The sequence below is a fragment of the Pelobates fuscus genome, chromosome 10, assembly GCF_036172605.1.
Source record: "Pelobates fuscus isolate aPelFus1 chromosome 10, aPelFus1.pri, whole genome shotgun sequence".
NCBI classification, from domain to species: Eukaryota; Metazoa; Chordata; class Amphibia; order Anura; family Pelobatidae; genus Pelobates; species Pelobates fuscus.
In genome coordinates, this window is record NC_086326.1 from 7,062,506 (window position 1) to 7,083,942 (window position 21,437).

At 42.3% G+C, this 21,437-nt stretch overlaps 1 protein-coding gene across 1 annotated transcript in view; it reads right to left on the bottom strand.

The window, feature by feature from the left end:
* The window catches only part of ATRNL1 (attractin like 1), a 716,247-nt gene that overhangs the window by 487,579 nt on the left and 207,231 nt on the right, over positions 1 to 21,437 (bottom strand). Inside the window, exons 18-19 of the mRNA XM_063434704.1 lie at positions 14,699 to 14,917; positions 8,691 to 8,828 (exon numbers count right to left, since the gene is read on the bottom strand). Of these exons, the coding sequence (XP_063290774.1) occupies positions 8,691 to 8,828; positions 14,699 to 14,917 (357 nt within the window). The remainder of the gene's footprint in view (positions 1 to 8,690; positions 8,829 to 14,698; positions 14,918 to 21,437) is intronic.

Here is a 21,437-nt window from a genome sequence, read left to right on the forward strand (position 1 = left end):
TTTCTCTTTGATAAATGATTCCAAAAAGAATATATTTGCTAATAAAAAAAAATAACCGTTGTATAAACGTATAATTTGCGGTAACTTTAAGAAGAATGCATGAAAAAAAAAAAAAATAAAAAACTGCTGACAAACAGATCCAGACTGGATATATAGCGAACGGAAAAATAAAACGATCACTCAATCTATTCATTTTGAGAGAAAACACTTTTCGAGTTCTGTTGACATGTCGTCCACATTACTATAAATGTAACCCCATTCGTTATTGAGCCAACAATTATGCGGCTAATTATGTTAGTGAAATCACCAAGAATCCCAAAAATAGCAATTAAGTTACATTCAATCTAATTCTAGCCGATTGACTCAATCTTGCATCTTGGCGAAATGCCATGCGCACAAAATGCAACTACACAAATGTGGTTAAATGAAGCTGGTGATTTATTGCATGTTTTATGAGATTTTAGCCACACATCGCTCTCGTTCGATGCCCATCAAATATTCTTTTATTACTGGGTAGCTCCATTTAGAATGCACAGGCTCCGATCCATCATACAGACTTTATCATCAGTCCAAGGATTATCTTTTATGTTCACCCATGACTCGTTATCCGTCTGCCAGGATTAGAAGAATGCTTTTTATAACTGCACTCAGTAAGCAGCAACTTTGGGACAAGATATCGGCTAAATATTCACAGTTTAAAAATATATATTTTATTGAAAAAATTAAATACTACAAAAATGCATTTATATTATAGTTCTGTTTTAAAGCATTGCGTGCAGATTTTAACTTAATATGGTTTATCAATATATATCCCTCCTTACCTCACTTGTAGACTGATTGATAAATTACCATCACAAAAGAAAATCTGATAAGTCTGAAACTCTGATTATGTTCAATCTAAAGAAATACCAACCAGTGGCTTAAATTGACAATATGGTCACCAAAATAACTTTAGCTTAATGAAGCAGTGTTGGTGTATAGATCATGCCCCTGCAGCACAGCTTGATTCTCTGACATTTAGGAGTTAAATCACTTTGTTTCTGTTTATGCAGCCGTAGCCACACCTCCCCTGGCTATGATTGACACAGCCTTCTCTGAAACTGCTATGTTTACATGTGAAGGGTTAAAACCTGAGGGACATTGCACCCAGACCACTTCATTGAGCTGAAGTGGTCTGGGTGACTATAGTGTGCCTTTAATCTGAACAGCCCCGCCCCTGACCACTCCGCTCAATGAAAGTGTCCCTCTCTGTCCATGTTGGGAGGAATGCATTGCTATATGTATTCACAGTCTGTATTAACCTTTTAAATATTTATTTGTTGAGAAGTTTAGTATTTTTGCTAATGGTTATCTGTTTTTGTGTGTCTCGTGACATTTTCGTGGCCTCACCAGAGGGCACTAGATCCGTGTTTCCATAACTCTAGAGCCGAGCTGAATATGTGCAGTTTCTGCAATATGCATCCTATTTAAAGTGTTACAATATTACCTTTGAGGGAAATTTGCATAATATTAGCCCTTATTAAATATTAATATTACGCGGTTACTCACAGCGCCACTGCAGCTAATCAGCTTCTTTGTACCCTGACTGCTCTTTTTATCATTTTCTCTGGCTAATTGGAAGAAATATGTTAAATTGGCATTTAGCACGGCACGGGAATCCTCGGCCACAAGTAATCGCTCCCCACAGTCTGAAAAGGGCCAGAGTCAAACGCTTCAATGCTCTTATTGTCTGTCAGAACATGGAAATATAGAATGTGAGGCTGGTTAATGGATGGTTAATGGATCCTAGGCAGAAAGAGCTATTAGCCAGCGTTATACATCGAACACAGCCTCTGCCAAACTCCGAACGTAGCACTGAACACCAAGCTGGAATAGCGTAGAAAGGAGGAATGATTGCTGGGTGTTACCTGGAGTCTGACATCTGAGGATAATGGGAGTTGAAGTCTACACAGGAAAATATCAGACACTGCAGGCAATGTATTAATAAGAATTGAAGTCTAGCCAGGAATACCTGAGAACTTGCACACAACTCAGTTTAACTGACAGATCATTGCTGATTATTAGATTTGTCCATTCGGTTGCTGTGTGCACAATGACACAACTCCCGCCAATGTTACCGACACAATTCCCGCCAATGCTACCCACTGCTTTGTGTACGATGACACAAATACCACCAATGCTACCCTCTGCTATGTGTACGATGACACAAATACCACCAATGCTACCCTCTGCTATGTGTACGATGACACAAATACCACCAATGCTACCCTCTGCTATGTGTACAATTACACAAATACCACCAATGCTACCCTCTGCTATGTGTACAATTACACAAATACCACCAATGCTACCCTCTGCTATGTGTACGATGACACAAATACCACCAATGCTACCCTCTGCTATGTGTACAATTACACAAATACCCCCAATGCTACCCACTGCTATGTGTACAATTACACAAATACCACCAATGCTACCCTCTGCTATGTGTACGATGACACAAATACCACCAATGCTACCCTCTGCTATGTGTACGATGACACAAATACCACCAATGCTACCCTCTGCTATGTGTACGATGACACAAATACCACCAATGCTACCCACTGTTGTTAGAACAACGACACAATGTTACCCACTGCTGTGTGCACAATAACACACTCCCACCAATGTTACCCCACTGCTGTGTGTATGATGACACATATTCTGACAATGTTACCCCACTGCTGTGTGTATGATGACACATATTCTGACAATGTTACCCCACTGCTGTGTGTATGATGACACATATCCTGACAATGTTACCCCACTGCTGTGTGTATGATGACACATATCCTGACAATGTTACCCCACTGCTGTGTGTATGATGACAGATGTCCTGACAATGTTACCCCACTGCTGTGTGTATGATGACACATATCCTGACAATGTTACCCCACTGCTGTGTGTATGATGACACATATCCTGACAATGTTACCCCACTGCTGTGTGTATGATGACAGATATTCTGACAATGTTACCCCACTGCTGTGTGTATGATGACAGATATGCTGACAATGTTACCCCACTGCTGTGTGTATGATGACACATATCCTGACAATGTTACCCCACTGCTGGGTGTATGATGACACATATCCTGACAATGTTACCCCACTGCTGGGTGTATGATGACAGATATCCTGACAATGTTTCCCCACTGCTGTGTGTATGATGACAGATATGTTGACAATGTTACCCCACTGCTGTGTGTATGATGACACATATCCTGACAATGTTACCCCACTGCTGTGTGTATGATGACACATATTCTGACAATGTTACCCCACTGCTGTGTGTATGATGACACATATCCTGACAATGTTACCCCACTGCTGTGTGTATGATGACACATATCCTGACAATGTTACCCCACTGCTGTGTGTATGATGACACATATCCTGACAATGTTACCCCACTGCTGTGTGTATGATGACAGATATGCTGACAATGTTACCCCACTGCTGGGTGTATGATGACAGATATCCTGACAATGTTACCCCACTGCTGTGTGTATGATGACAGGCATGCTGACAATGTTACCCCACTGCTGGGTGTATGATGACACATATTCTGACAATGTTACCCCACTGCTGTGTGTATGATGACACATATTCTGACAATGTTACCCCACTGCTGTGTGTATGATGACACATATTCTGACAATGTTACCCCACTGCTGTGTGTATGATGACAGATATTCTGACAATGTTACCCCACTGCTGTGTGTAAGACGACACATATTCTGACAATGTTACCCCACTGCTGTGTGTACGACGACACATATTCTGACAATGTTTTCCCCACTGCTGTGTGTACAACGACACATATTCTGACAATGTTACCCCACTGCTGTGTGTATGATGACAGATATACTGACAATGTTACCCCACTGCTGTGTGTAAGACGACACATATTCTGACAATGTTACCCCACTGCTGTGTGTACGACGACACGTATTCTGACAATGTTTTCCCCACTGCTGTGTGTACAACGACACATATTCTGACAATGTTACCCCACTGCTGTGTGTATGATGACAGATATCCTGACAATGTTACCCCACTGCTGTGTGTATGATGACAGATATCCTGACAATGTTACCCCACTGCTGGGTGTATGATGACAGATATGCTGACAATGTTACCCCACTGCTGTGTGTATGATGACACATATTCTGACAATGTTACCCCACTGCTGTGTGTATGATGACAGATATTCTGACAATGTTACCCCACTGCTGGGTGTATGATGACAGATATCCTGACAATGTTACCCCACTGCTGGGTGTATGATGACAGATATGCTGACAATGTTACCCCACTGCTGGGTGTATGATGACACATATTCTGACAATGTTACCCCACTGCTGTGTGTATGATGACAGATATTCTGACAATGTTACCCCACTGCTGTGTGTATGATGACACATATTCTGACAATGTTACCCCACTGCTGTGTGTATGATGACAGATATGCTGACAATGTTACCCCACTGCTGTGTGTATGATGACACATATTCTGACAATGTTACCCCACTGCTGTGTGTATGATGACACATATTCTGACAATGTTACCCCACTGCTGGGTGTATGATGACAGATATTCTGACAATGTTACCCCACTGCTGTGTGTATGATGACAGATATGCTGACAATGTTACCCCACTGCTGGGTGTATGATGACAGATATCCTGACAATGTTACCCCACTGCTGGGTGTATGATGACAGATATTCTGACAATGTTACCCCACTGCTGTGTGTATGATGACACATATTCTGACAATGTTACCCCACTGCTGTGTGTATGATGACACATATCCTGACAATGTTACCCCACTGCTGTGTGTATGATGACACATATTCTGACAATGTTACCCCACTGCTGTGTGTATGATGACACATATTCTGACAATCTTACCCCACTGCTGTGTGTATGATGACACATATTCTGACAATGTTACCCCACTGCTGTGTGTATGATGACACATATCCTGACAATGTTACCCCACTGCTGTGTGTATGATGACACATATCCTGACAATGTTACCCCACTGCTGTGTGTATGATGACAGATGTCCTGACAATGTTACCCCACTGCTGTGTGTATGATGACACATATCCTGACAATGTTACCCCACTGCTGTGTGTATGATGACACATATCCTGACAATGTTACCCCACTGCTGTGTGTATGATGACAGATATTCTGACAATGTTACCCCACTGCTGTGTGTATGATGACAGATATGCTGACAATGTTACCCCACTGCTGTGTGTATGATGACACATATCCTGACAATGTTACCCCACTGCTGGGTGTATGATGACACATATCCTGACAATGTTACCCCACTGCTGGGTGTATGATGACACATATCCTGACAATGTTACCCCACTGCTGTGTGTATGATGACAGATATGCTGACAATGTTACCCCACTGCTGTGTGTATGATGACACATATCCTGACAATGTTACCCCACTGCTGTGTGTATGATGACACATATTCTGACAATGTTACCCCACTGCTGTGTGTATGATGACACATATCCTGACAATGTTACCCCACTGCTGTGTGTATGATGACACATATCCTGACAATGTTACCCCACTGCTGTGTGTATGATGACACATATCCTGACAATGTTACCCCACTGCTAAGTGTATGATGACAGATATCCTGACAATGTTACCCCACTGCTGTGTGTATGATGACACATATCCTGACAATGTTACCCCACTGCTGTGTGTATGATGACACATATTCTGACAATGTTACCCCACTGCTGTGTGTATGATGACAGATATCCTGACAATGTTACCCCACTGCTGTGTGTATGATGACAGATATTCTGACAATGTTACCCCACTGCTGTGTGTATGATGACAGATATTCTGACAATGTTACCCCACTGCTGTGTGTATGATGACACATATCCTGACAATGTTACCCCACTGCTGTGTGTATGATGACAGATATGCTGACAATGTTACCCCACTGCTGGGTGTATGATGACAGATATTCTGACAATGTTACCCCACTGCTGTGTGTATGATGACACATATTCTGACAATGTTACCCCACTGCTGGGTGTACAACAGAACTTCCACCAATGTCATTTAACTGCTGTGTGTACCATTGCATAGGGAATGTGGAAAGATTAATGTTTTACTAAAAGACTTTCTTTTAAGAGAATGACAGTGAGTTAATCCAGATTCACATTATTCGTTTCTTGTCTCTAACAAATCGCTAGTGTGGATGGGAGGCTTTATCTAAATAAGAAACATGCTGATCGCTGGTCACTGCAAGGTTCTCAAGGTTGTTATTTAAACGGCGTTATTGATAAGCACAGGAGTCGGAAATTCGAATAAATCAATAATGCATGGAGATATATAAACTTTCAATTAGCACTAAGCCAGGGCTTGGTGATATATGGCATTAAGTGGCAGTTACTTACAGTTTGATTAAGTAGTGAGGGCTGGACCATTGACTAATAGCAATGATTAAATCGTACAGTAAAATATCTGGAGAATTCCTTATTTAACCCTTTAATGGTCCTTTTTACCAACACTCTTGTGAGTTGTATAGAAATGTAATCCCTTTATTGGACAGTGTGTGCAGTGTAGGTCTGTGATGGAGACCGTTGATTTGGCACCAGTGCTGTAGTGTCTGGTCACTGTGTATGTATCCCCTTAGTATGAAGGTCTGCTACGTCCTGATTGAGCCGGCTTCCTATGGTCTAAGATGGTCTATGGTCTAAGATTGCATCATGGCTAAGAACTTACCCCTCTGGTTTCTGCAGCCATTGTTAAAACGGCTTAGCTGAGATGGTCAGAAGTGACCTTGCAGACAGGGGTCTTACTTTCTGAGGTGCCTAAAGTTTCAAATACTTTTATTGAGGGACAAGCAAGGTAATACAGTAATATAAAGCATTTCTTAATTTATTTGCATGTTTTAATCCCCCGCGCAGCTGCAGCAATATGGCTGCCCCCGCGCAGCTGCAGCAATATGGCTGCCCCCGCGCAGCTGCAGCAATATGGCTGCCCCCGCGCAGCTGCAGCAATATGGCTGCCCCCGCGCAGCTGGAGCAATATGGCTGCCCCCGCGCAGCTGGAGCAATACCACTGCCCCCCGCAGCTGCAGCAATACCACTGCCCCCCCGCAGCTGCAGCAATACCACTGCCCCCCGCAGCTGCAGCAATATGGCTGCATCCATCCTGAAAACACTCGTACTGTGAAATGGTAATCACAAGTACATTTAGTGGAGCTAGTTACATGAAATTAATAGTCATGTGTAAGAAATATTGCTTGGAACTGATTGATGTAAGAACTCTCCAGATCACTTTAAGTCCCAAATTTACACTACATTTACACAGAGACCTATGTTGTCGATGGAATGTAAACTCTGGGAAATAGAAAGTAATTGCAGACTTTCTTCGTATCAATGAGCGTTGAGTCGTGCTAACTGATCTAAGGCTTCCCTGTAATCCAATATTAAACAGATACTTTAACATGCAAATACCAAGGGGCTGCAATCACAGTGAATCTCTTACAGTGAGTCTAATAAAAACGGAGCTTATTTATGTTATTAAAAAAATTGCAGTTTGCAAAGTATGGATGGGGAAACAAGTGGTAAAATGTATGAATTTACAGCGTGTAGGAATTGATTTCAGACATTATTGCACTCGGGATAATTTAGTAAAGGTGACAAGAAAGCTTATTTGGTTAGCTTGCTAATGTATCCCCACTGAATAAAATGCAAGTTCATACATCATCCTGCCACAGAGGTGCTGCACACACCGCAGGAACATTTTGTCAAATTCAGGAAATAAGAACTATTAAGAATTATTTAAAGCGCCATAAACCAGCAAAAAATGTTCATCTGTCAATAGGGGCAGGAATTAATCTCCCAGCTACTGCGATTGCGATATGACAGCTGCGTCTAGTGAACCAATGATGCACGTGTGGCGAGACTGAGAGAATAATAATGTCTGGTGTATCATATTACTGACAGATTAGAATATTGATAAAAAATAATATTTATAGTTAGGTTAAGGTGATGGGCTACAAAGAAAGATTAATGGAAGGGGGTGATTAGCTCTGGTGTCCGTGGCGATTGCTCAATGTTTAGAATTCTCTCCCAATTTTCAGTTAATTACACTTTAATCAACCTCCCTTCCATGTTGGCTACCGTCAGAGATAAGACAAGGAGCATAGAAAATACATCTCTGTAAATAGTCTGTAAATATCTGTTCCTGTGCCCCATGGACAGACGTAATATTCAGATAAAACCTGGGTTAATTAGTATTGATTGACCTAGACATTTACCTTTAAGGTAAATATTTTAGGGGTATCCCAAGGTAGCTGGGAATGACTAAAATCCTGACAACCATCGGAATTCCCTGTCAATCTGATTGTCGCGCTGTGCTTGTTAACGGCGATTTACAAAACAACAAAGCGAATAATGTCACAGTTTTAACATTCTATTCATTTCGGGACAATACTGATTTAAGAGTATAGTTTGCTAATTAAGACGGAACCCCACGTGTAACAGTGACTAAACATAAATAACACATTTACAAATTTTACATGACGTCTCAATAACCAAAAGGCACTGAATAAAATACTTTATTTTTGTATAACATTGGTACCTTCGCATTCTCCTCCGTTGGTAGGGTTTCCATAGTAACCGGCCATACAGTTTTCACAATGTTCCCCGGTGGTGAGATTCTTACATTGCTCGCACACATTGCCGTTAACGCACGTACTGTGTCCATTACACTGACACGCTAAGATGGGGGGCAGAGGAAAAAAAGGAAATGAAAATTCACTAAAGAAAAATTTATTCAATATATATTTTAATGGGGAAAATACCGATTCAGGTGGATATTGGGGCAGCCAAGACTACTGTAAATAACATCTTTCCAAAAATCTACATAACCATGTTCTATGATGGTTCTCTTCAACCTGTATAATATTCAGGGTTAATGTTTTCTAATCGCTTTTTAACTTACTATGTGTATTAACGTGTTCCCACGTTCTTCGGTTTTATCATCCGGGTCTCCTGCACTAGTACACAATTAGGTTAGGCCCAAACAGAGAAATCTCAGGAAGTCTTATAAAAGATCCATTGGGGATCCACTAGGTTTTAGTCTGGTTTACCTGCATGGATAAGTACTACCGTATTTATTCGAGTATAATGCGCATTTTTTTTAACCGATTTTTAATTTAAAATTAAGGGTGCGCGTTATACTCGAATAAATATACCTTCCAGGACCGCCGGGCTCATTACAAGCCCGGCGGTCCTGGGGGGAAGGGCAGCAAGCGTTTACTCACCTCCGTGCAGCTCCTCCAGCTTCCCAGTGTAAATCTCCCGAGACCCGCGGCCAGCTCTGACGCTCTGACGTCGTCAGAGCTGGCCGCGGGTCTCACGAGATTTACACTGGGAAGCTGGAGGAGCTGCACGGAGGTGAGTAAACGCTTGCTGCCCACCCCCCCAGGACCGCCGGGCTTGTAATGAGCCCGGCGGTCGGTATTATCGAGCACCCACTCGAATATTTATTCGAGTATAACAAGCACCCTAATTTTAGATTAAAAATCGGTATAAAATTTTATACCGATTTTTAATCGAAAATTAGGGGTGCGCGTTATACACGTGTGCGCGTTATACTCGAATAAATACGGTAGTTACAACTAGAGAGGAACGGGCATAATTCTGAATATCATGCCTGACCGGCATCTCCAACCAAGTGCCCTCTGCAGGGTTCACTCTCCAATGTATACTATATTTAAAAGAAGAAAAACTACCACAAGAGGACATGGTCTTAAATTAGAAGAACAAAGGTTTAAAAATAATATCAGGAAGTATTACTTTACTGAGAGGGTAGTGGATGCATGGAATAGCCTTCCAGCTGAAGTGGTAGAGGTTAACACAGTAAAGGAGTTTAAGCATGCGTGGGATAGGCATAAGGCTATCCTAACTATAAGATAAGGCCAGGGACTAATGAAAGTATTTAGAAAATTGGGCAGACTAGATGGGCCGAATCTGGTTCTTATCTGCCGTCACATTCTATGTTTCTATGTTTGGGAATCAATTCTCTTCGTCAGTAGGAAGAGCAGAGACCTGATTCTCACAGAGAGGACATACCGATCCATGACAATATAAAGAATGAGCATGGGACATACTGATACAAACTTGCCAACTCATGGAGAGACTCGGAGGTAAAGCCATCTTTAATTTGCAGCAAAAAGCCTAAACTCATTTCAATATACACAGAATGTGAAATACATCACTAGCCGCCCTCACTCCGCAACTCGCGAAAGAAAGACTGGAGATCTCAATGTATTCAAATTATGCTCGACAAAACATTTTTCTGCATTAAGTTCATTCTTCCAGTGTTTAAATCTGATAAGCAAAGGAAATATGTGTTTTACACGAGATAAGCACATTAGGTTCCTGTACTGCAGAGCTAAACACAATTACACACCTCTTCAAAATTACAGAAAAATAGCAATAAAGATAAGGGCTTGAAAAATAAACAGCTTGCCTGACGCTGGCAATGTATCTTCTAACCATGACTCTTACTGGATATATATATATAGGGAACATATCATATCGCCCATAGTCTAAGCCGCTGAGCTGTCTTCTCATGGATCGGACAGAGATTGGTCCTAAAAGGTCGTCAGCGAGTGATATAAGACCATTCGGAGCCTCTGGATGAGGAGTGAACTGGTCACTAGGTATCCGCTACCAGATGTTGTGAAAGCTTATTTAATATTAAAAACATTTCAAATAATGCCATATACCCAAACCATCAATACACATTAATGTGACCGGTTTACTCTATCCGCTAGCTAAGATGTAAAGCTCACATGTAGCTCAGTATTATGAATGCAGGCCATTATCGTAAAATTGATGGGAGTGCATCACACAGAGACTGACAGACACATCAATAATCACAGTAATCTAGGACTCAAGAACATTATCGAAATGTCGTATTCCAGTGAGTGAGAGAACAAGAAAGTGAGTGAATGAGAATTCGAGGAGTTTTTCTTTTCATTGTAACCTACAGTGTGTATAATACAATCATATTAATACAATTGAGTATTGAGTGAGGGGATGGGAGAGTGAGTGTGAGTGGGTGACTATTAATGCTGTATTTCACTGAGTGAGGGGATGGGAGAGTGAGTGTGAGTGGGTGACTATTAATGCTGTATTTCACTGAGTGAGGGGGTGGGAGAGTGAGTGTGAGTGGGTGACTATTAATGCTGTATTTCACTGAGTGAGGGGGTGGGAGAGTGAGTGTGAGTGGGTGACTATTAATGCTGTATTTCACCGAGTGAGGGGATGGGAGAGTGAGTGTGAGTGGGTGACTATTAATGCTGTATTTCACCGAGTGAGGGGATGGGAGAGTGAGTGTGAGTGGGTGACTATTAATGCTGTATTTCACTGAGTGAGGGGGTGGGAGAGTGAGTGTGAGTGGGTGACTATTAATGCTGTATTTCACTGAGTGAGGGGATGGGAGAGTGAGTGTGAGTGGGTGACTATTAATGCTATATTTCACTGAGTGAGGGGATGGGAGAGTGAGTGTGAGTGGGTGACTATTAATGCTGTATTTCACTGAGTGAGGGGATGGGAGAGTGAGTGTGAGTGGGTGACTATTAATGCTGTATTTCATTGAGTGAGGGGGTGGGAGAGTGAGTGTGAGTGGGTGACTATTAATGCTATATTTCATTGAGTGAGGGGATGGGAGAGTGAGTGTGAGTGGGTGACTATTAATGCTATATTTCACTGAGTGAGGGGATGGGAGAGTGAGTGTGAGTGGGTGACTGTTAATGCTGTATTTCACTGAGTGAGGGGATGGGAGAGTGAGTGTGAGTGGGTGACTATTAATGCTGTATTTCACTGAGTGAGGGGGTGGGAGAGTGAGTGTGAGTGGGTGACTATTAATGCTGTATTTCACTGAGTGAGGGGATGGGAGAGTGAGTATGAGTGGGTGACTATTAATGCTGTATTTCACTGAGTGAGGGGATGGGAGAGTGAGTGTGAGTGGGTGACTATTAATGCTATATTTCACTGAGTGAGGGGATGGGAGAGTGAGTGTGAGTGGGTGACTATTAATGCTGTAGTTCACTGAGTGAGGGGATGGGAGAGTGAGTGTGAGTGGGTGACTATTAATGCTATATTTCACTGAGTGAGGGGATGGGAGAGTGAGTATGAGTGGGTGACTATTAATGCTATATTTCACTGAGTGAGGGGATGGGAGAGTGAGTATGAGTGGGTGACTATTAATGCTGTATTTCACTGAGTGAGGGTATGGGAGAGTGAGTGTGAGTGGGTGACTATTAATGCTGTATTTCACTGAGTGAGGGGATGGGAGAGTGAGTGTGAGTGGGTGACTATTAATGCTGTATTTCACTGAGTGAGGGGATGGGAGAGTGAGTGTGAGTGGGTGACTGTTAATGCTGTATTTCACTGAGTGAGGGGATGGGAGAGTGAGTGTGAGTGGGTGACTATTAATGCTGTATTTCACTGAGTGAGGGGGTGGGAGAGTGAGTGTGAGTGGGTGACTATTAATGCTGTATTTCACTGAGTGAGGGGATGGGAGAGTGAGTATGAGTGGGTGACTATTAATGCTGTATTTCACTGAGTGAGGGGATGGGAGAGTGAGTGTGAGTGGGTGACTATTAATGCTATATTTCACTGAGTGAGGGGATGGGAGAGTGAGTGTGAGTGGGTGACTATTAATGCTGTAGTTCACTGAGTGAGGGGATGGGAGAGTGAGTGTGAGTGGGTGACTATTAATGCTATATTTCACTGAGTGAGGGGATGGGAGAGTGAGTATGAGTGGGTGACTATTAATGCTATATTTCACTGAGTGAGGGGATGGGAGAGTGAGTATGAGTGGGTGACTATTAATGCTGTATTTCACTGAGTGAGGGTATGGGAGAGTGAGTGTGAGTGGGTGACTATTAATGCTGTATTTCACTGAGTGAGGGGATGGGAGAGTGAGTGTGAGTGGGTGACTATTAATGCTGTATTTCACTGAGTGAGGGGATGGGAGAGTGAGTGTGAGTGGGTGACTATTAATGCTGTATTTCATTGAGTGAGGGGATGGGAGAGTGAGTGTGAGTGGGTGACTGTTAATGCTGTATTTCACTGAGTGAGGGGGTGGGAGAGTGAGTGTGAGTGGGTGACTATTAATGCTGTATTTCACTGAGTGAGGGGGTGGGAGAGTGAGTATGAGTGGGTGACTATTAATGCTGTATTTCACTGAGTGAGGGGATGGGAGAGTGAGTGTGAGTGGGTGACTATTAATGCTGTATTTCATTGAGTGAGGGGGTGGGAGAGTGAGTGTGAGTGGATGATTCTGTAAAAAGAGTACAAAATGAGAAGTGCATCCATGCTTTGTGTATTAACTCCCATATTGGGAGCGTGATATCAAAGCATTTTATGACACAGATGACCAAGCACCGTGAAAGGTAATTAAGATCAATAAAACTTAGCTTTTTGCTAGATTGACCGATTTGCGGACAGGATCACTCGTATATTAGGACAATAAGATGGCCTGGTACAACATACAGACAGACGAACTACTAGATATAAACCGTTACCATTCACGGTATCATAAAAACAACCATTGCACAGAGCAAAAATGCCGCTCCACCACCAGCAAACCAACTCCTGGTTATTTAGAGCTCGGCAGAGACAAGGGTTTGATCGCCAGTAGGTTCAACCAGCCACGTTATACAGACAGGGAGCAGGCTGGTTCCAGAAACACATCAGCCCCAACACATACAATAAAAAACAAAGAAACAAGTTACCTGCGCATTGGGGCTGATGTTTACTAAGGTAGTCGCTGCCGCCCACGAGTAATACGAGTTTGAGCGCAGGACTTATTTGTGTGTTTATGTATTTACTTTTTGTATCACACAGCCGTGTTACAATGCAGCCGCCCGTCCCATGCGCTCCCTGTTTAGGGTTAATATGTATGCAGGGGTTATAAGAATACCCTTTTCTGTCTTTTTAGAGATTCAACCTTTTAACTGAAGACAGCAAGGGGAATTGTTACTGTAGGACCCATGGCAGGTTTTGCATTGACGTGGCAGGTGAGCTTACAGTTTAATGGCCATTGCAGTCATACTGAACAACCTCCAGTTATTTATATGTGCATAGAGCTTTGGGATAGTGCACAAGTAACCTTTGTCTTTGAGTTATGGTGCTAGCTTGACTGTAGGAGCTTCCATCAACATGGATGTGGTGGCTATGTCTGTCATGGATGTTCTCCCCAATGTCCAGCCCTTCCAGGAAGCTCCCACAGAGTTTAAGCTGGTTCTGGCTAATTAATGACTTGTCCGGCCAGTGTTCATTGTTCTATGAAGCTTACTAAAGCTCTGATATGATTCCAGTGACGGAGGCCACCATGGGGTTATGGTCACAACATGCGCACAACCATATTAAAGTTGCTACAAGGATGCGCAATTTACATTATGGAGCAAACAAGTCTTCTGTTGATTGATATCAAATAGTGTACATAAATCAATCTATCATAATAAGATTGATAAAGAATTATAAACATGTTATAAAATGCTGCGTTTATTTAATATTGTGTTTATAGGCACAGAGAACAAGGTATCTGGTATTAAAAACCATTCCTACCTGGGCAGTGAATAAAAGACCATTCGTAGTTCTTTTCGCGCGGACACAGACTGGTATCCAGGACCATTTCAGTGCTGTGTTTCCCCAAGAGTCGCATAGGTCCCCTGGAGGACCCTTCCACGCAGTGCCCCTTCCCCGTGTTACTGGGGTCATTGCACCATCCACAGCCAGGATGCTCCAGACACTGGGCACAGGTGCGAAATCCAGAGCAATTCTGGGCTAAAACAAGAGAAAACGTGAACAAAACTTACATTTTTGTTAACATGCGCATGCCATGTGACTACATGACGGTTTCTCCTAAGGTGATCAGTCTGGCAGTGAAATAGCTAAGAGCTCATTTTAAATTCAAGGCCAAAACAGTCCAACTGGAAAAGTTCTACAAGTCAGCTTTGCCAATAGTTTCGGCTGCTTTGCTCTTTAAATTAAAATCCACTGAGAATTCTCCCTTCAGTAATAACCCTGACTGTATGCTGAACAGAGTCATAGTAGCCGAGACCATGCCATCACAATGAGTCTCGTTAGGAGGGACCAAGGGTCTAAACTTGTTATCTGGAGAATGGGGGCTTCATGGATAGTCAGAAAGAATGCCTAGTGGAAGAGAGGAGTAAGATACGAGTCACCAGCCACCAGGGTGCAGGACCGAGCCCCACGGTCTTCTCTGTATTGAAGATACGTGTTACGAAGAGAATAAGAGAAACCGTCTTTGGATATAACTAGACATTACATTGTTATATATGAGGTCACATTCTCAGAAACCTGAACTCTATCACACGCAGCAATCCTGATGGTTCAACGGACCAAAACAGCTAAGGAAACAAGGGCTTCTGATATTCCTGCTCTAAAGAATCTATCCTACCCACAATCCTCCCCAACAGAATATTAAGATAAAACAGCAATGTAATCAGTAAAACTGGCAGGTGTTTGTAGACACTTCCCTCTGAAATACATCCACGGTTGCATTTACAATTTCTAGGATGTCTGAAATATAAAACTTCACCGCAAGGTCACACCAACCTTTTGGTACTGTGAAGTATAGAGAACAGCTCGTGTATATGCTATCTGCGCAGTACTGCCTGGTCTTGACACATTAGGTTCTTTATACGCTCAATAATATTGTTATGATTGGCGAATTAGTTAGGAACTTCACAGACTGCTGGGATATGACAATGGCAAGAGCTTCGAGGCCAAGGTCTGCGCGACCTAATGCCTTTATGCCTTTAATTTTACAGCGCGCATAATTACGCTCCACAAAATGTCGTAAATCTTAATGTCGCGTGCAATATTGGATTTGGAAGGATAGAGACTCGAGTGCAGTGAGTGATTCTCCGCGTAATCTTAATGCTCAGGATTCACGCTTTTGTCTCTGCACTCTTTAAACTTGGAATTTTTATTTTCTCCTTTTCTTTTTTTTTTTTCGGACAGAAAACACCGCTGACTACAGAAATTGAATTTCTTCATTGGCTAGACAGAAAACAATCTCAGAGAAAGCTGCTACGCGAGATGTATTGCCTGCAAATCCCATTACATTTATTTAATAAAATATTTATATATATGTTTGTATAAGTCCTCACTGAATGGCAACTGAATCAAACCCATTTTTTGCATATATTCCTGCACGAAGAGTTAATAAAATCCCAAGTGACTTTCACTTACTATAGAATGTAAACTTTTTTCTAATGTCATTTTAATTGATGAACTGAGCTGTTAACCTGCGCAACAGATTAATTTTCAGGAGAAGCGAGCATCTGTGCCAGAAAGGACATATTCTGTGTCACTGGGTTTATCAACAAAGGGTCACAAGGAAGGAAATGATTTAACAGTATGCTGTGCTGGCTGAATATAGAGTGTAATGAGAAGCAGATGTAGCGGCTATACGATGTTTACCACCTGCACTATCTCCGATTCCAATACGTGATCTCCCTCTAGTGACCTGCCTGAGGCCATGGGCTATTCGGCATCGACAATCTTCCATCATGTTTTAATGTCATTTTAACTCAATCTATTTCATGCAGCCACATGTCAGCCTCTAACTTGCTAGCAATTTGTTTAGATCTTCTAACCATTTACCATCTGCTAAAACCACTCTAACCGAACAAGAAAAGGGTCTTTGTGTGATTTCATAACATTCCTAAATGTAACGTGCTGCTAGTATACTCCTAAATGTACTGTGCTGCTTAGTATACTCCTAAATGTACTGTGCTGTTAGTATACTCCTAAATGTACTGTGCTGCTAGTATACTCCTAAATGTACCGAGCTGCTATTATACTCCTAAATGTACCGAGCTGATAGTATACTCCTAAATGTACCGTGCTGCTAGTGTACTCCTAAATGTACCGTGCTGAGAGTATACTCCTAAATGTACCGTGCTGCTAGTGTACTCCTAAATGTACCGTGCTGCTAGTGTACTCCTAAATGTACCGTGCTGATAGTATACTCCTAAATGTACCGTGCTGATAGTATACTCCTAAATGTACCGTGCTGCTAGTGTACTCCTAAATGTACCGTGCTGCAAGTATACTCCTAAATGTACCGTGCTGCTAGTGTACTCCTAAATGTACCGTGCTGCTAGTATAATCCTAAATGTACCGTGCTGCTAGTATACTCCTAAATGTACCATGCTGATAGTGTACTCCTAAATGTACCGTGCTGCTTAGTGTACTCCTAAATGTAACGTGCTGCTAGTAAATTCCTATATGTACCAGGCTGCTAGTGCACTCCTAAATGCATCGTGCTGCTAGTGTACTCCTAAATGTACTGTGCTGATAGTATACTCCTAAATGTACCGTGCTGTTAGTGTACTCCTAAATGCATCGTGCTGCTAGTGTACTCCTAAATGTACTGTGCTGCTAGTATACTCCTAAATGTACCGTGCTGCTAGTATACGCCTAAATGTACCGTGCTGCTAGTATACTCCTAAATGTACTGTGCTGCTAGTGTACTCCTAAATGTACCGTGCTGCTAGTGTACTCCTAAATGTACTGTGCTGCTAGTGTACTCCTAAATGTACCGTGCTGCTATTGTACTCCTAAATGTACCGTGCTGCTAGTGTACTCCTAAATGCATCGTGCTGCTAGTGTACTCCCAAATGTACCGTGCTGCTAGTATACTCCTAAATGTACCGTGCTGCTAGTATACTCCTAAATGTACCGTGCTGCTAGTATACTCCTAAATGTACCGTGCTGCTAGTATACTCCTAAATGTACCGTGCTGATAGTATACTCCTAAATGTACTGTGCTGATAGTATACTCCTAAATGTACTGTGCTGATAGTATACTCCTAAATGTACTGTGCTGATAGTATACTCCTAAATGTACTGTGCTGCTAGTATACTCCTAAATGCACTGTGCTGCTAGTATAATCCTAAATGCATTGTGCTGCTAGTGTACTCCCAAATGTACTGTGCTGCTAGTATAATCCTAAATGTATTGTGCTGCTAGTGTACTCCCAAATGTACTGTGCTACTAGTGTACTCCCAAATGTACCGTGCTGCTTAGTGTACTCCTAAATGCATCATGCTGCTAGTGTACTCCCAAATGTACAGTGCTGCTAGTGTACTCCCAAATGTACCGTGCTGCTAGTGTACTCCTAAATGTACCGTGCTGCTTAGTGTACTCCTAAATGTACCGTGCTGCTTAGTGTGCTCCTCAATGTACCGTGCTGCTTAGTGTACTCCTAAATGCATCATGCTGCTAGTGTACTCCCAAATGTACCGTGCTGCTAGTGTACTCCCAAATGTACCGTGTTGCTAGTGTACTCCTAAATGTACTGTGCTACTAGTGTACTCCAAAATGTACCGTGCTGCTTAGTGTACTCCTAAATGTACCGTGCTGCTTAGTGTACTCCTAAATGTACCGTGCTGCTTAGTGTACTCCTAAATGCATCATGCTGCTAGTGTACTCCCAAATGTACCGTGCTGCTAGTGTACTCCCAAATGTACCGTGCTGATAGTATACTCCTAAATGTACTGTGCTGATAGTATACTCCTAAATGTACTCTGCTGATAGTATACTCCTAAATGTACCGTGCTGCTAGTATACTCCTAAATGTACTGTTCTGCTAGTATAATCCTAAATGCATTGTGCTGCTAGTGTACTCCCAAATGTACTGTGCTGCTAGTATAACCCTAAATGTATTGTGCTGCTAGTGTACTCCCAAATGTACTGTGCTACTAGTGTACTCCAAAATGTACCGTGCTGCTTAGTGTACTCCTAAATGTACCGTGCTGCTTAGTGTACTCCTAAATGCCTCATGCTGCTAGTGTACTCCCAAATGTACCGTGCTGCTAGTGTACTCCCAAATGTACCGTGCTGCTAGTGTACTCCTAAATGTACCGTGCTGCTTAGTTTACTCCTAAATGTACCGTGCTGCTTAGTGTACTCCTAAATGTACCGTGCTGCTTAGTGTACTCCTAAATGTACCGTGCTGCTAGTGTACTCCTAAATGTACCGTGCTGCTAGTGTACTCCTAAATGTACCGTGCTGCTAGTGTACTCCCAAATGTACCGTGCTGCTAGTATAATCCTAAATGTATTGTGCTGCTAGTGTACTCCCAAATGTACCGTGCTACTAGTGTACTCCTAAATGTACCGTGCTGCTAGTGCAGAGTGTGTGTGTGTATATAATGCAGAGTGTGTGTGTGTTTGTGTAGTGTGTGTGTATATAATGCAGAGTGTGTGTGTGTTTGTGTAGTGTGTGTATATAATGCAGAGTGTGCGTGTGTGTGTTTGTGTAGTGTGTGTGTATATAATGCAGAGTGTGTGTTTGTGTAGTGTGTGTGTATATAATGCAGAGTGTGTGTTTGTGTAGTGTGTGTGTGTGTATATATATATTTAATGCAGAGTGTGTTTTTTTAGTGTGTATATATAATGCAGGGTGTGTGCAGTGTGTGTATGTTTCTGTAGTGTGTGTGTGTATAATGCAGAGTGTGTGTGTGTGTGTGTTTGTGTAGTGTGTGTGTAAATAATGCAGAGTGTTTGTTTGTGTAGTGTGTGTTTATATAATGCAGAGAGTGTGTGTGTGTGTGTGTGTGTGTTTGGGAAGGGATGTCATTTGTGTAAAATTGGGAGGTTCGGGGGGGGGGTCTTTTTTATTTTTATTTTATTTTTTATATGTATGTTATATTTCTTTTTTGTCCCCCCTCCCTGCTTGTTACCTGGCCAGGGAGGGGCGATATAGCATTCCCTGGTGGTCCGGAGGAATGTATTGAGCAGTGGGGGCCCACAGCCAGCTCTTACCTTGACAGCAGCTTCCTTCAGCTCCCTGTCTAACTCTCGCTGTCTGCGGTCCACGCGGAGCGTTGCCATGGTAACCAGGTAACTTGAGAGCTTTACACAGGGGAGCTGAAGGGAGCTGCTGGGAAGGTAAGTAAGAGCTTGCTGCGGGGCCCCCCAGGACTGATATGTATCTTTATTGGCCGATACCGATATTGCCGAAAATACCGAATATCGGCCGATATTATCAAATTTTTCACAAAACTGAAAACGAAGGAAAACAGGCAAGTGATTGGAGCCACAAGCAACTTGGTTAAATGGAGATCTGCAGACAATTCTGATGTATGCCCCCTTACAGGCGTTCACTGGGCCTCATCGCTTAATAATATTCTAGCAATATGTAGTAATATGACTAACAGACGGCAATATTCAGATATGAAAAACTCGGCTATTCAAGGCTTGTCCTGAAATTTGTAATTCAGTTTTCAATTCACCAGTTAGTTAGTTAGTTAAAAAAAACTCTGAAGTCTATTTAAATAATTGCTGAAAGATGTATTGTGTACATCCAGCACGAGAGGGGAGCGTGGGAAGGTTTTCAGGGGACGCCAGTTGATAGAGGACGGCCAGGACAGCTGTTCCATTGAAATTGGAATCTTACTAATCACATGAACTGCTAGTGTCAGCCCTGCACCTTAAAGCATATGGTGCGCAAACAAGCTGAATTAGATGGGAGATAAGGTCTTAAGACAAAAAGCAAATATAGTGACATTGCCAAACAATACCAAGCACAGAAACAGCCGTCCCGTTACACTGGGAATGTAACATGTGGACTGAGCGGGTAAACACCCGCGCTGTGCCTCAAAATGAGAGCCAGGAGAGACTGATTGTCTTACAGCGTCAATCATTGTGGAAATAAAAACTGATCTCAACAATCTTCAGCAAACTAAAATCTTTGTAAGATCTGCTTAGACAGCATGGCCGCAGCACTCTGGGGGACTTGCCACCTCCTCACACCAAATATAAAATACATATAATATGGTGCTAATATTAGACTTTAAGGGCCCTAATCCAACAATGAAAATTAAATCAGGTGCTTCTATAAATATATGTTTCCCTATTTTTATTAAATTAACCTTGTCTGATATAAATTATACGGAACCATAACAACTGCAGTTTATTGCACATATCATTGTAAAGCTTAGTATGGTACTGTAATTTACCATACAGAGTATGAGTTGCACTGTACTGCATAATGTGGTGGTTATAGTGGAATGTTTCATGTATCTTGCATTTTTTTTATCTTCGTCATGATTTGCTGTACCCAGCTCCATCCCTTCCCAGTGACGTCACATGAGCTAATCGGAGTACCCTACTGAAATGTCAGAGTATTTGTAGAAGCACAACGTTCTCATACAATGCCAGTCAGCTTGCTGTATTGGCTGCGCACTCAGACAGGGAGCGGAGTGGTGTGCGCTCATGCTACACTGGTAACACACTAGAATTCTCCATATGGAATCAGTGGGAAGGG